General features: G+C 46.0%; 1 protein-coding gene across 6 annotated transcripts; it reads right to left on the reverse strand.

Annotated features, from left to right (window-relative positions):
* Positions 1-60: 60 nt before the first annotated feature.
* On the reverse strand, positions 61-16,505 carry LOC111854274 (claspin). 6 transcript variants are annotated; one of them, XM_072705395.1, is made up of 25 exons: positions 15,947-16,400; positions 15,708-15,793; positions 14,208-14,319; positions 13,593-13,915; positions 13,215-13,370; positions 11,951-12,010; positions 11,681-11,753; positions 11,478-11,580; positions 10,743-11,242; positions 9,729-9,920; positions 9,370-9,530; positions 8,652-8,836; positions 8,478-8,530; positions 8,061-8,245; positions 6,670-7,213; positions 5,359-5,422; positions 5,171-5,261; positions 4,406-4,506; positions 4,044-4,202; positions 3,635-3,756; positions 3,233-3,357; positions 3,023-3,152; positions 2,877-2,944; positions 2,634-2,795; positions 61-389 (listed from the first exon to the last, which is right to left on the reverse strand). In XM_072705395.1, exons 2-25 carry the CDS (start codon positions 15,714-15,716, stop codon positions 273-275), a joined length of 3,795 nt encoding a protein of 1,264 aa, XP_072561496.1. In that variant the 5' UTR covers positions 15,717-15,793; positions 15,947-16,400; the 3' UTR covers positions 61-272. The 6 variants fall into 6 exon arrangements, with proteins under 6 accessions (XP_072561496.1, XP_023687861.2, XP_023687860.2 ...); XM_023832093.2 differs by lacking the exons at positions 15,708-15,793; positions 15,947-16,400 and adding an exon at positions 16,433-16,505; XM_023832092.2 differs by lacking the exon at positions 15,708-15,793.
* Between the last annotated feature and the right edge of the window lie 11 nt (positions 16,506-16,516).

The following is a 16,516-nucleotide window of genomic DNA, read 5'->3' on the forward strand; positions in this document are numbered from 1 at the left end:
TCTCTCTCTCACACACTCTGCAGGATGATTGGTCAACGAGGGACACAAACTCAGAAGCAATCATACTTAAACACTTTTTAATTTACATCTTAAAAGGGAATCAATAAAAAGACACACCGATACCTTGTATTTACATAATTATAGGCCGAGTTTGTGCATTACACAATAAGCACTGGTGACCCAGCTGAGGTTGGGGAATAACGTACACAGGAGGGAGGCCTGTAGAAAGATTAGCATCGCCGAGGTGGGACACCGTGGCCCTGGAGCTCCTCTCAGCGCTCCAGGTAGCTGAAGATGCTCTTGGGAAGCCCCGAAGGAGGCTGCATGGGTCCCAGGCACGGCCGCTTGGCTGCGGGAGCCAAAGACTCTGCTTGGCTTCTCTTCGTCACCTGCCCAGTAGGAGACTGGCGTTAACCATGGTTTAAGGATTAACAATACAATATTCAGAAAGACCCATTTATTAAGAAAATGTACCATTACCTCTGTAATCAACAGCACAGCATAAGACACCACTTCACAAAAATCATCAAAATCAAAATTTTCACCCAAATTCAAATTACATGTACTGATGCTGTTCTCTAGCAAAGCTGAAAATGTGTTTTATATGCAACGTGCCACAGCATTTTCACAGCACACAGAAGCCTTGTGACCAGACCCAAGCACAGCAAGGCTGAACAGTGCCCTCCTAGACAGAAATTGTGAATCCCCAGTTTGATTGTTTCAATGCCACAATATAGGCTCTGGCTCCACCTACTGGAATGAACGAGTAGTGCAGCTTCTGCTGGCAAGGTTTGCAGTTGATTAATCAAAAGGAAAGCTCCACCTAAAAGGTTACATCACCACATTTCCTAAAGAAATCCACACACGTTTAAGGGCACATGCACATTCCAGCAAATCAGATCTTCTCTATTTTGTGCTGCATGTCTTTGCAGCCAAAGCATAATTTGCCTGCAAATCTACAGCATTTTGAGATCCATTTCCACACATTACATAAAACCAGCACCCAATCTCTTTCTAATGCCAATTCCCTATGAAATTTTCATAAATCTGTGTGAAAATGTCAAGTTACAAGCAACTAGACACACCACACACATACACACACCCCGCAAGCAGCATGATAAAGGTAAACATACACAAGCACAATTAGATTTCAGTAGGAACGATGAGAAAATCCCTAGGCCATCATTTTTGAACACTATACAAAAGTCTTGCGCAAAATCCGGTAAAGTTAAACCATCAAAACAAATGATAATGTTCTGGTCTTTAATACATTTCCAAAAGAATGGTCTCATTGCTATCATCCTCATGAACAATATGATATTCATTACTGATACACTCAAACCCAGAGAAACCAAGTACATTATACAGACAAGTATTGGGACACACTCCAGGCATTTCATTCAGACCCACTGCCACAGGTTTATAAAAATCAAGCACCAAGCCATGCAGTCAGGTTTAAAAATATTTGGGAAGGAATGGGTCATTCTGCAGAGCTCAGTGAACTTAAGCAGGGTACTGTCATAAGAAGCCACCTTTGCATTAAGTCAGTTAATGAAAATTTCTTCCCTGCTAGATATTCTGCAGTCAACTGTAAGTGGTATTATTGCAATGTGGAAGTGTCTAGGAACAATTGAAACTCAGCCATGAAGTGTTAGACCATGTAAAGTAACAGAGTGGGGTCACCGAGTGCTGAGGTGCATATTGAGTAAAAGTCACCAAGGCTCAGCTGACTCAGTAACTGCAGACTTCCAAACTTCCTCTGGCATTAACCCCAGCACACAAACTGTATGCCGGGAGCTTCATGGAATGGGCTTCCATGGCCGAGCAGCTGCATGCAAGCTTCACATAATCAAGTGCAATGCCAAGTGTTAGATGGAGTGATGTAAAGCACACTGCCACTGAACTCTGGAGAGGTGAAAATGTGTTCTGTGGAGTGACAAGTCACACTTCTCTGTCTGGCAGTGTGATGGACGAGTTTACATTTGGCAGATGCCAGGAGAAGGTTACCCGCCTGACTGCATCATGCAGTTTGGTGAAGAGATAATACTATGAAGTTGTTTTTTAGGGGTTGGGCTAGGCCCCATAGTTCCAGGGAAGGGAACTCTTAATGCTTCACAATACCAAAACATATTGCACAATTCTATGCTCCCAACTTTGTGGGAACAGTTTGGGGAAGGCCCTTTGCTGTTCCAGCATGACTGCGCTCCAGTGCACAAAGGAAGGTCTGTAAAGACATGGTTGGTTTGGAAAAACTTGACTGGCCTGCATAGAGCTCTGACCTCAACCCCATCTAACATCTTAGGAATGAACTAGAATAGAGATTGCGAGGCAGGCCTTCACGTCCAACATCAGTGGCTGACCTCACAAATGCTCTTCTGGATGAATGGGCAAAATTTCCCACAGATACACTCCAAAATCTTGTGGCAGGCCTTCCCAGAAGAGTGGCAGCTGATACAGCTGCAAAGGGGGAACCAACCGCACACTGATGCCTATAAATTTCGAAAGTGATGTCAAAAGAGTTCCTGTGGGTGTATCGGCCAGGTGCTCCAATACTTTTGTCCATATAGTGTGACTAATCTCATGATACCTGCCACTAACAGCACACAGAGCACATGGCTAGACAGGCACGTTACCTGTTTTTTGGGGCATGCCATTGCAGAGGTGTCCTTCTCTGGGGAGAGGGTTTGGAAGAGGAATCCCCGGCTGTTTCGTGGGGCACTGGGATTGGCATCGGAGATGGAGGCCAGCTTTTGCAGGACGGCCCGAGGCTGGCTGAGTAAGGAGCCTCGCCTCACCTGGTAAGGGGAGGCAAACACCACAGTCAGATACACACACTTTGGAGAAGGGGCAGACATCTAGTGACAAGTTGTACTCACCACATTATTTTGCATAATGAAGGGAGCAGAAGAGGGGGCAGTCTTTTCCTTGGGGGCCATAGGAGCCTCTGTAGAAGAAGAGGGAAACTGAGTAAATTAAGCAGACGGGGGGAGTCAGTGGTGAGTTATGGGGGACGCCTCCTCACCCGTCTGGGACAGCTTCTTCGCCGTCAGCTTCTTCGCCAGCTTCATGAACTGGCTGTCTTCCTGGCCAATATTTTCTTCCTCGTCGTCATTGTCATCGTCCCCGAGACCCCTCTGTGCTGCTGCCTCGGACTACAGGAGAACACAAAGGGTGAAGGGTGGGGAAATCCTGTCATGATGGGGCAACCCCAGCCGTTTCCAGGGATACAGACCTGTTCGCGAAGCCAGCGCTCCCTCTCTGCTCGTTCTTTCCTCCTCTGTTGCTCTGCCTGGCTCAGCTCCTCTTCTTCCTCCTCATCCTCTTCCTCATCCCCATCATCCATTTCAAACCCATTGTCTAGACACAGAACAAAGTTACCACAAAATCCTTACATATGCACTAGTGCGCGCACACACACACACACACACAAAAAAAGCAATAATGGACAACAATAACGTTTCATGAACCATCTGCAGTATTTTTTGACTCCACCAGATGGTGGTGTTTGTTCAAAAAAGGGCACAAAGCATGTGAGCAGGCAAACGGAAGCGTCATGTAGTGGGGCCAAAAAACACAGCAAAATGTTTCACATAGTGTCAGTTGAATAAGCAACAAAAAAATAATGTCCGCTAACCAATGTTCTTCCAGCGGAAGCGGCGGGTGCGCCCAGGCCCATCCGAGTGTAGGTCCCCATCGGCCAGGTAACGCTCCTGGTACAGACGCAAGCGCCGCTTGTCATCATCCAGCACCTGCTTCCTATGACAGGACCACAGAGGACGCAAGTTCCACTGAACACACATACACTGGGTATGTAACCGCTTACACTGTACAGGCAAAAAGGTGACTGGAAAAGGTTCCCAAATTGAACACTAACATGGCTGCGTGCACATGCTTACTTATGCATGTTCTGCCTGCGTGGGCACTGCCATCTCTTCCAAATGCTTTATGATTGGTGATGAAGCATTAAATTAGCTTAAATTCTTAATGGCCAACCGGTCCAAGAACCTGGTCATTTCTGCATGCACATGTGACTCAGAACTTACATGTGGATCTTGTTGACCTGGTCCTGCAGTTCTTCATCAGAAGGTAGCTCCTCCTGCACTTCATCTTCATACTCGCTTCCACCTTCGTCCTCTTCGTCGTCACTTCCATCGTCGCTGCCTGACAGCTCAGCCTCGGACTCCACAAACTCTGCCAGATGCCTTCAAACAGATTGGATCGTGTGACAGAACTGCCCACAATTTTTGATCACAATCTATTACAGTCAAACTCAGGTGCTACATTAAAGTTTATTTCATTCACAAAAAAAAAAAAAAAAAAGAATATATTAAGTATACTTTGAAGACTGCTATGGCTGCAAGCCATCTTGAAGAACCTCCAACATTCATCAGAGCCCAGTACTCACATCTTCCGCTTCCCTCTGCGGACTCCCAGCACCGCCTCTGGCTCCTCCCCTTCATTTTCACTGTCACTTCCTTTTTCGCCTTCTTCCTCCACACTACCCTCCTGTTAAGAAATTAAATCAACCCACGTTCTTGGTTGAACTGTAGTACAATATTAAAACTGACACTGCAAGGACCACGATAGCCAGCCACGTAAAAAGATACACGCTAAAATATTTTTACTCTGTCATAGTAAGCGAAACAGCAGCTCTGCAATTTTAATGATCTTTCTTTTTCAAGATTAGGTATAGTGTTTTTTTTTTTTTTGAAGTTTACTTGTACTGCTTTTGCATGAGCTCTGCATTGACGCTCCAAGTAATCATTTTCGACTTTGCGGTTAGACCCACTCAGAGTGTGGCAAGTCTGTGAGAAATTTAGCAAAAATGGCTGAGGAAGAGAAAAGAGAAGGACTGCTCACTAAAAAGACAATCACTGTTTGGGTTTCCAGAGAGGATATTGAGCAAAGCAAGTGATGCATCGGCACTGCTTTGCGTTTGTTGGCACAACTCACGGCAACGCCACCAACGCCACCAACTTGAAAACTTGGTAGATAAATTCTATTTGGCTAATTGATTCTGGGTACATTTGAACTCCTTTGTTTTATACATATCACAATATTAACTCTAATGATTTGAAATGCCCCAATGTGATTTTTCCCCCCCCAATAGAGTACAGCCCTAGTTCTTGCTGTCACAAAAATCTGCTTCCAGATCTAGGGGAAAACTCACCTCGTCGCTAAGGCTACCAACGTCTGACAACAGTCGAAATTCACAATCTTCCTCTTCAGCCTCCTCCTCTTCCTCATTTCTCCGCTCCTCCCTGAAAGAGTGGAAACATGAGTGAAATGCAGACATGTCTGTCATTAATGGTCATCTGCAGCAGAGGGGGAAAACCAGCTGCCACGGCATCTGGGTACCTGGGGGAGGGACTGCAAGGCGACTCCGGGGCCTGGCTACCATCTGGCTGTGCTGGTGAGTTACCTGCAAGGAAAGTGAACGTTTACAGGAAAACAGTCAAAGGTGGAGCCCATGGCTGCTGTTCATGCATTCACTTACACAGGCACTCCCGGGAGCAGCCCGGACCCCTGGTACAGACTGCATAGTACCACAAAACAAAGCAGGACAGTTCAGTGGAACAGTGCAGCTGAAATGAACATTGTTTCCACAGAACCGAAATCCATACAAAACTTAACTTCTCACAGCACCAGTTTATATGGTGCAAATAAGGCCGCAATAACTTATCCAACTTGAAAATGAATACAATTTCATTTTAATAATCAATAAATTACTCGGACACTTCCGCAAATGGGACAATTGCAGCACGTTCCAATTTTTAACCTATTCCTAACGCAGTGACAATATTGACACTTAATAGCATGTACATTAAAAGGTGGCAAGAAAATCTAGCTAGTGGTCAATGGCTAAAATCAATACAATTTCAGTCTTATTGCGTCTATTCCTACTGGGTTATGTCCCTGATCATAAAATTGGAAGTAGTTGTTCATATGCTGTCCTCAATATGTTTGTCACGCTGTGACCGTCTTCAGTTCAAATCGCCCAGAAAGTGCATCGTTTTGACCATTGGGCCCCCAAGACACGGCCCTTAGCTCTCAATAGCTCCGGGACAGTCTGACCCTTCAGAAATACATGTCGCTTACGATAAAAGCACCAGGTAAGTAAATTAAATGTAATATATGCTGTTCATTAAATGCAGTGTCAAACCATTTTTGCTCTTTTAAAATCACTTTGCTCACTGTGAAGCCCGGTGACTTCATTATAAACTATTACAAAATTCTGCAGAAATCAAAAGTTGACTGATCAAATATCAAATAGTTACAGCCCAGCATAAGTTTTATAAAAATGAAATAAGATACAAAAAAATAAAAACTAGAAAACACTGCTTTGGAAATTGATTGTAATAAACATTTTTCATGACTTTTTTTTTCCCTTAATTTTAATACCTCTTAGCTAATAAAGTGAAACGTTTATATTTCATTAGGATTAATTACCTGGAACATGACAACATAAATCAGCTGTAGAACTCTGTCCTAAGAAATAAAATTACTACTTAAATATATAAGAAATAGAAAAACTGAATGGATCTTTAAAATTAATAACTAATAAAACCTGACACAAAATTTTTTTTTAACTGAATTTCAAATGAAAATATAAAAAAATGAAACCTAAACTAAACATACACGGGTTCGGACTGGATGACTCAGACTGACCTGCGCTGGAGAATGTCCCGGAACACAGGCCAAGGAGCTGCTCGACTGCTTGCTGAGAGCCAGGCTCAGCACAGCCTTCCTGAGCCGCTGCTGACAGGGCCCCGGGTCCCTCTGCAGGGCTGCCGCCGTCCTGTTGGGTGGCGAATGTCCCCGAGCAGAGGCCCAGCAGCTCACCGATGGCCCCCTCCTGCGTGTCCCCGCCGGGCCCGCCTGAGCCCCGGGGGCCCGTGCCCTCAAAGCCCCCGGAACAGAGCCCCAGCAGCTCGCCCATGTTGGCGTCCATGGCATTCTCGTCGAGGCTGTCCGGCAAAAGGAGCCGGCGGTGCCGCTCCTTGGGGGCCGGGGCCCGGATGCGGGGCCCCACGTTCAGGAAGCCGTCGGCATCCAGCAGCTGCGACTGCGTGTCCTCCTCCAGGGAGAAGCGGCCCTGGGAGTGGCTCCCTGCACACAGCGGCCCAGCTTCGCTCGGGGAGGACGGGGCGTACAGGTCCTGAGAGTCTTCCACTGGGAGGGAGAGCGAGGGCTCGGACAGCTTCCCCGAGCTCTGTCGGGGGGGAAAGGGGGGCGCCATTTCACTCAAAAATGGCAAGAAAATATGGTGGCTTTGGCAACTACCTCTTCACCAGGATAAGACTCCACCTTGGGATATATAACCTCAACCCTAGATTCCTCTTACAACCACACACAGCCAACCATGCAAACTATACCATGGACTCTGCCTATACTGCTAACCAAAACTAGCAATACTGTCAAAGCCCCAAATTACTAAAAATTGATTAGACTTCACACAGCTGACAGATTAAGAATTTATCATAACAGACCACTTCTATGGCATGGAAGAGCATGACTACCTCTTAGTACAGCTTACAAGCGTTCGCCATAAGCTTCTCTTATGCAGGTCTGAGCCCAATATCAGATTGTCTGGATATGGCTTCATTGGATTTCCAACTAAATCAGAAAATAATTTTCTTTACGTTCAAACTCATTAACTATCATTGAGAGTACAGTTTTTACATAAAGCCCCACAAGAACCAAACCTCTGTGTTACTACCTGGAAGGTTTACATGAAAAGCTGAAAACTGCTTTTCTTTGACATCACGATGACACAAAACCAGTCTGCCTCAGTGGCACCCCAAATGACCATTGTTAAGCCACCCAGATGGTAGCGTTCTGCGAGGACCCATCCTTTGACTCCCTACTATTGACCTGGTCCTAAGATTATCTTGATTAGTACAGAATAAAACACTGACAGTCTGTAAGGTGCTATACTTAGGAAGCACAACCTACTCTTGTCCTGAGGAAAATTTAACATGGTGCAGCAAGAACTGCTCTGATAGCAGGTTGGTGACAACCTTCCTGAAAAAGGTGCTACCAAAGTCAGAACAGCTCACCTTAGAGGCTGAGCCCAGGAAGCTGGGCCTGTAGAATACTGGTGATGGGGAGCGGAGCGCATTGGTGGGTAAGCCCCGCCCCACGGACCGGTTGATTGGCTGGTATGAAGGAAGCATGGAGCCAATGAGCTCGAAGCTGCTGTTGTGACTATTGTCTTTAGCCAAGGAAAGAGAATCCTCTTCATCTGCAAGAAAGAAACCAGCCAACGAACGGACAGTGAGGAACCAGGAAACCAACACACACACATGCATCTTTACAGAGGAACACCACGCAGATTCACAGATTGTCCAGACAGAGACAGGGCACCGATCAAAGCTGATACTGTATTTGACTTTGTTGGATCTGCCTGTCTTTACAAAGCAAACCAAAGCCAAAAACAAACACGCTGGTGGGATGGTGGCCTCTCTTCTGCTTACCCAGCTTGGTGTCACCTTCAGGCCCTGATGCTCCTGGTCTCCTCACCCCGTCTCTGGATAGAAAAGCACCACCAGCACAGAAGCAGTAAGGCATCCCCGGCCGTATTCATACACACTCAAAGAGAGACTGACCAAACGAGGGATGACCGTCCACAGGCCCAGCAGAGCACTCACCCCAGGCGAGAGCTGGAGCTCCCAGCAAACAGCAGGAGGGTGCCATCTGTGTTCAGGAGGTCCGGAGGTGGAGAGGGACCCTTAAGAGCCAGTGGGGAGTTGCTCCTTCGATTGTCCTCCACGTCGTCTTCACCAACATCACTGTCGTCATCGTGCTCATCATCCCCGAGCAGCCCGGTCACACCCTGCAGGGAGAGCGGTGTTACTGCACATGCAACAGCAGCAGTCTGAGCATTCATGTGGGCAAGAAGCTTGAGAAAGGACTGACGGGAAAAAGGGCCTCGCTCATAGTGGCCCTACAGGGGTGGCTCGCTATGTGTGACATGTACTACTGTAACATCTCCAAAAGACGAAGTGGACACAACCTCACGACAAATACATAACCTAGTGAATGAACGTGTGCACAATTATATATATCCTGGCCATGTTTTACAAATTTTACTAATTTTACTCATTGGTACCCAGGATGCTTTAGGCAATAAGCAGTGCCTACATTTTAATATATCGTGGAAAAAAGATAGTAAAACGTGGTCACGATGTCATGAGCGAGGCTCCATGCGATTCACATTAAATACACCTTTTATTTTGAAATCCCATCGGAAGCATTGCGAGAGAAATAAGCCACGATGACCTTTATTTTGAAATCACCACTGTGAGGGAGCCACCACGACAGTCTATCCGTGTCCCACTGTATAATGGAGAAATTCTTCACACTTACCTCTTCAGCATCAGATTCGTCTGTCATCTCTTCCTCCTCCTCCTCTTCCTCGCAGTCTTCGTTGTCGAGCCGGTGCAGGGCTGCCCGACGCTCACGCTCTTCTTGCCGGCGCTGAGCCATGGCCTGCTGCAGACGGGACTTCAGAAATACCAGCTTCTCACCTGTGCCAATGGGCGGGGGAGAGCCTCACTCACCAGGCCCCACGCATGTCCTGCATACATTTCCATAAAGACCTTAAGCATGGGTTGGCTTTTCAATCTGCAGGAAAATCCGGTGGATACACCTTGGTGCAGGGGTGACTGTCACACGTGCCGTGAACACCATGCATGCAAACTGCTCTCTACACCCTGTGACTATACCTGGCTTGGCATGCACAACGTCCTTCTCGGTCTTGCCAATGGTGACCGTGACTGACTCCTCAAGCAGCTCTTGCTGGCCAGAGGGGGCGCTGCTGTCCTTGCGCACAATACTAAGCTGCATAGAGCGCTCCCCTTGGGCACAGGGTGCAGGTTGGACATGCCGTAAGAACCGCTCCTTCAATGCCTCCAGAGCTGGACAGGGGGGGCAGAGGACAGATGTTACCATTTGTATTTCAGTTCATAACGATACTGGGGTATCGTTATGGGAAGAAAAAAAAAAAAACGCTGAAGAACATTCTACCAGAAAAAGACAGTTTAAATAAAGCATGTGCTACTCAGTCATATGACACTTTTCCACTGGCATACAGGAACCGAGTCGTACCCGAGCCATACCGTGAGGAGAGACTGGTTACAACACGGTTCCAGCTCTCTTCGGTTTTCCACAGCAGAATGGTCGGCACGGTAAAGGCGTTACCGAGTTTGGAGAGCGACAGTTACACATGATTTACTATCTGCAATTACTACTATTATTGTTTACTGTGTGCCAAGTTCCACTAGCACGTCTGAGTGTCGCTGTGTTCCGCAAGTATCAAAGGCTAGTGGAATTAGCATTCGCTTGTGTAAATCTGCATTATGAATCCATTCTGTTCAGGAGGTTGGAAATTTTCAATTTCCGAGTTATGGGGAATGTATCAATACAATGCGATACGATGTGCAATAGTACCAATATATAGAATATATGCGTTTTCCTTCAAATAAGCCACACGCAGAACACCAGTTTCACTGTGCATTTCGACAAATCAGACGGTTGTGACACAACCAGCATGGTTTGGTCACACTTTCTGTGCTGCTAGTAAGCAAGGGAATGTCAGCATGGTTCCAGCTCTGGTAGGGCTCACATTTTACAATGGAAAACCTCTGGTTCACTGTACGGCTCGGTTCTCGGCGGCAGCAGAACAGCCCCAGTAGTTGGGAAAGGGCAGCAGGAGATGGCAGTCATGGACATTTACTCACCAGGGTTCACCTGGGGGGGCTCCAAGTGTACAAAGGCTCCATCATCAGCACACAGCCTGGGCACAGGTGCTGGATGGAGGCCCAGCTCCCGCAGGCGAGCCAATCGATCCTTCCGGGGCTGGGGCTCTGCTGGGGAGGGCTCCGTAGGTTCTGCCACCTTGCTCTGACCCAGCCTGGGCTCCAATGGCAGTGGTTCTTCAGACTCTAAAGAGGCCATCTGTGGTCCAACCGTGTCAGAATCAGTTTGGTCTCCAGTTGACTCTGACAACTCCAACAGCTTGTCTGTACTCAAACTGCCCTCATCCTTGGCAGGCGAGCCGGGCACCAAGTCGGCTGGTTGCTGAGACACTGAGAGGGGGGCCTCTGGACCTGCTTCAGGGGGGTTATCTAAAGATTTAATGGGATCCATTGCATCAGCCTGATTTTCTGATTTGGACTTGTTCTGGTCAGGCTGAGGAGGTGAGGGCACCTCTAAGAGACGTGTCTGGTACTGTGCAGATCTGAAAGGCACGGGAAATGTAGGTCACTGTACAACCCCAAAACCCAGAACTAAGAGGTGTGAGACTGAAAGGGTTCATAAAAACATCGCAGGTATTACAGCATTTAAATACCCAGACAAAATTGCATTAAGCTGAGCAGACAAGCACTAACGATAAAAAGATAAATTTGTACATGGAACAGAAACCATGGCTACATAGATTCTCTCACTCACACATATACAGAAACGATGCATACTTTAACAGCTTCATGGCTGGGCCTTCAGGTCGAGTTCTCCTCTTGTAGAACTGATTGATACTCTTTGGCTCAGGCATGTGGTAGGGCAGCCCCACAGAGGACTCTGTTGAGAAGGAGAATGAGCTGAGGTAGACCGCCACCCCAACACTTGACAGATGTGTAGACTGGCAGACTGAAAAGCCGCGATAAAGCTGCTCACTGACCTCGGACCAGCCTCTGGCTCTCACTGTGCAGGTGTTTGATAGCTTCTTTGCTGGCCAAAGCTGCTTTCCTCTCCTGCTAGATGAAGCAAAGGTGCATGAGTACAAGGCCGTAAACACCATGGTATAACCTGAAATTTCATCCTTGCAGGCTCTGTTGTACTGTTCAAAAATGGTCAAAATGAAGACGTACAAGGCAACAATACATTTATCTACAATAACAAATTACTAGGGTAAATTAAAAAAAAAAAAAAGTCAAAGAGGTCACCATGCCTTGCGTTGTGGTTTCTGTACCATCTCTTCCTCATCATCCTCTTCATACTCTAATGCTGACTATTGCAGGAGACACAGGAACAAACATACAGATTAAACATAAAACCACCAGGCAGAGCCTTGAAATTATGTCATGATCATACAGTCTACTGTGAAAATTTTGCACAAAACTTTTGTGCTGGGGAAGTCCAATTTATGGACCCTGTAAATCAATCAGGATGTCATCTGGCTAAACCACATTACAAAATAATCAGATATATGCCCCCCCCCCCCCCCCCCCGTAGAGTGTTACAATAGCCACCCATCGTTTATAGCGTTTTCATAGCTTTACTATCTTACTGTATACCAAGCATAGCAGTAGCACCAAGATACTCATCGGTCAGGCCAAGCACATTTTGGACTAATCACTGGCCAGTAGAGCTGGGTGATATGGTCTAAAAATAAAATCTCAGATTTTTTCCACAATAAATCCGATATTCCCCTCCCCTACTCAAAATCAAACAACGACAAATAAATGGTTCAGAGCAACTTTTAACTTTTAGTTTTTTTTTTTACTTTAGAGATAAAGTGCAATCTGACAAGCCAGAAAAGATGCTTGTGAGATGGCAAACCACGCCATTGTAAACACTTTTAGAAACTTGTAAAAACTTTTAGCATGTTAATGAATCCCGGCGTTTCCACAGTATGTATGGGCACCATGTCTTTTGCAATATACATCGCGACAGCGTTTGTTATCGCCTTCCACCGTGCCCCATTCTTATCACATGGCACACAGTTCGAAAACGTGTCAGGGACGGTTACTTGCTTAACTTTGGATGTTGTGCTGGTGCTGCAGGTATTTTCATTTCGCTGGGAGCTGCACTTCTCCCACTCCGCTGTGTGCCTCTGCTTTAGGTGCTGGAATAAATTTGTCGTGCTGCTTCCTTTGGTTGCAACAGTTTGTAAACAGACTTTGCAACGAGGACTTGTTTGGTCTGTGTCCGATAGCGCAAAACCGAACCATTGCCATGTTTGTGAATCCGCTACAGTGTTTGGGTGCGCCGCGCTAATGTACCCGTGAAGAACGTCGCATTAGCGCTTTTGGCGCTCGCGTGTAAAATAAGTAATAAAATCGATTTTCATAAAAACACATCGTCCTGAACTGTAAATTCGATTTGATCGATAAAATCGATTTTATCGCCCACCTCTACTGGCCAGTACTTTCAGTTTTTTGGTGTTACTGATAATGCATATTTTCAAATACATCTTTATGGCGACCTCCCACCTTGTGCTTTTTGACCTTCTGCTTTACTGACGCTACGATGGCATCAAGACCCTCCTCTTCCTCAGGCTCTGCCCCTTCCTCCAGACCAGTGTCAAACAGATCATTGTCTCCAAGGAGACAGCCACTATCATTGAGTGGAGGGGTCACAGGACTCCCCTGAAAACCAAACAGAGGGTCGCTAATTAGGTAACACCAAAATAACATCACACAGACATACAAATAAGTACAGATAAACAAACACGGACAGATAAGTAAACAGCATAGTGTCAGGATCAACAAGGCTGAATGACATCCCGAGGGGGCCAGTGATGACGATATTCAGGGAAGGAGTTACACCAGCACATCCTCCAATACCCCACTGCTCCCAAACACCCTCACCTGTGGCCTCTTGTTCTTCTTCACCCAATCCTTAGCCTTCTGAGACTTCTCCCTGCGTCGCTGGGATCTCTGCCTCTTATTCTCTCGTTTTCGCCCAGGTGTCTGACTCTCCGCCTCCGCCTCGCTCTCATCACTCTCCAGCAGTGGCCGGATGACCCTCTTGCCCTTCGAGGCCTTGATCGCAGCACCCCCAGCATCCTCCTCACTGGATTCTGACAGGATGAGCGCCTCTGCCAGGCCAGCCCCTCCCTCCTCCTCGTCACTGTCTCTGAGGGCTTTCCGAGAGCGAGGTTTCCGGTTCACTAGGATGTCATCCTCAGAATCTTGTACAAAAAAAAAGCAAAAGAATCAGGCAAACATCAAAACAATAAGGACAGCTACTACATAATACCCAACTTAAGGACGCTAGAATCACAATTTCAGTTAGCGGCACAGTAAATGTTTAATGACATGGTACTCAAATAACACGCAAGAATCGTATTCATACCCTCAGACCAGTTAAGCCAGACATCACCCCCTGCCAGTCCCAGGACTGACATTTCACTGTTTTTTCTCCCTGGACATGTTAAAAAACCCAGACACAGGCTGGATGCCCCCTGGTCTCAGTCATATTACCACTCATCTCCTTGACGACGCAGGGCTGCTGTGTTCCCTCCTCCTGTGGCGAGCCCATGCCACTATCTGAGTCACTGTCCACTGCCTGTGCAACTGCTGGCACCTTCTCCACCTGGGTGGAGGCCACAAAGGAAAGGTGAAAACGATTGTCATGTTTGCACACCACAGCAGGCAGTGCACAACAATGAAATGTGTCCTCTGCACTTAACCCAAATGTGACATAGCAGTGGGCAACTATTACTTAACGCCCGGAAAGCAGTGCTTTGGGGTGGTACCTTGCTCAGAGTACCTCAGTGGTACCCTGCTGGTCGGTTTGCTTAGCTTGTAATTGTACAGATTACAATTATAGATGGCAAATTCAGAACTGAAGGATTCCTACGAAACACAGTGTCTTTCAATCGCTCTACAACTGACGGTACTTTGTAGCAATGTGTGCAACCTAAGGTATTGTAACCATATTCGTGCAGTCAATCGTCTCTCTCTCCGCCGTTATCTAGCCTAGAAAAAATATATACATACTGCTCTACGTCGATGTATATAGCGCAGAAAAAAATTCAACAAACCGGGCAAACAAAAAGCGCCCTTCAAAAATTACACAAGGAACAAATAATCTACACCTACCAACGCTTCCGTGGTCGTCCTGCTAAACAGAAGCTCATCACCACGAACGGAGAAAGACGTGGCACATTTAGAAGCGAATTAAATTTTCTTTAGCGTCGTAACAGGAGGGAAATATTTGCCATTCCATTTTAATCCGCACCCTCTCGTGTCACACAACCTTCCGATTCCTTCTTGAAATGCAAAATTAATAACAGTATCACCATAAAAGTGAATATCTGGGATAGTAAACCAGCGGCAATGGCCTATCTACGGAAACCACTCACAAAAGGCGGCAAGAAGAACGAGCTCCGTGAATTAGAAGGATTTCAGTGTAACTAAATAAATCACAACTGCGGTCATACATTTTAAAATATCATTAACGTTACCTTCTCCTGGGACAGGACCAGGCTCATCTTAGTCCGGTTTTTGTAAAATTACCACACACACAGCGTAACGTCTGATAAACCCCCAAACCACAAAAGAAACAGCTATGCTCTATTACCGACGCTTTCAAAGAATATCTGAGCAGTCATTTAAATAATAAAACTATAAATATACCACAGACTTAAACAAATTAAATAAATGTTTCTAGCCTCTCTCCCGCCCGCTCACTCAACCTAAAGAAATTTCAACTTTTCGCGCGCCGACAGACTCTCGCTCACAGAACGGATGTCACTCACTCGAGTTGTCCGAGATGATTGGACAGGTGCCCTTAGTCCCACCCTCCTGCCAACCACATAAGACTGTTTTTTTATTAGACGAACTCCAATGTACTGAGCCCGAATTGCTAGACAATTCACGTGACACGCTGGAGGCAAATCAGAGGCGACTAAACTGATGGCGCTTTAAATTTTTTCCCGTTGTTGTTGTGTTCTGGGTGGCTGCAAAAAGTTGACTTACATTTGTCATTTTGACTATAGTGATGTCACTGTGTAGAAATAAAATTTATCACATATTTCTGCGTGCAGTTTGTTCTTTTTTCGACTCTGCAAGTACAAAACAAATTTTAACCGAGTTAAACGTTTTAATCACAAATAGTTAAATGTCATATTTTAACTGCTATTCACAAATATCTGCACCTTTCAGTTTAAACAATGAAAATCTTGCATTCAAGTCATAAATGTGTTAAAGCTACACACCTTTTGAACTACTGAACATTGTTTGAACTAGCTCCGACACTGCATCATTTCCTTTCATTGGTTCTGTCCCAAAATGGCAGTTACGATCCGGCAGCTGTGAATCCGCATGCTATCTTATGTCTTGTAATCTTACCAGGCACTTTCTAAATTGCATGTCCTAGAACCTCCAATGTTTAACAAAATAAACTCGTTATTCATATTATTCGTGTTGTCTTGAAACAAACCCACACCAATGTTTACATGAATTAACGCCGACATTGCAGTTCTGTTATCATTTTATCGGTTCCATTCCAAAATGGCTGTAGATGCGAAACAGTTTTGTTTATACGGTCAATTTATGTGTAGAAAAGGCGCGTTCAGGGGGGCATTTACGCGCCTCCATATTCAACTTCTAAAATAATAACTCATGAAAGGAATGCAAACCTCCATAAATTTCTAAATGTTGTTACACTAAATTTCTGCTAATTCCGGGTAGTTCATGGCTACCTTTAAGTCGCTCCGTTGTGCGCAAGCGCAGGGTGTGTGTCTCTAGCGGAGAGGCAGGGTACTTGTCCGGGAATTGAGTGCGCA

The sequence above is a fragment of the Paramormyrops kingsleyae genome, chromosome 23 (genome assembly GCF_048594095.1).
Source record: "Paramormyrops kingsleyae isolate MSU_618 chromosome 23, PKINGS_0.4, whole genome shotgun sequence".
Classification (NCBI taxonomy): Eukaryota; Metazoa; Chordata; class Actinopteri; order Osteoglossiformes; family Mormyridae; genus Paramormyrops; species Paramormyrops kingsleyae.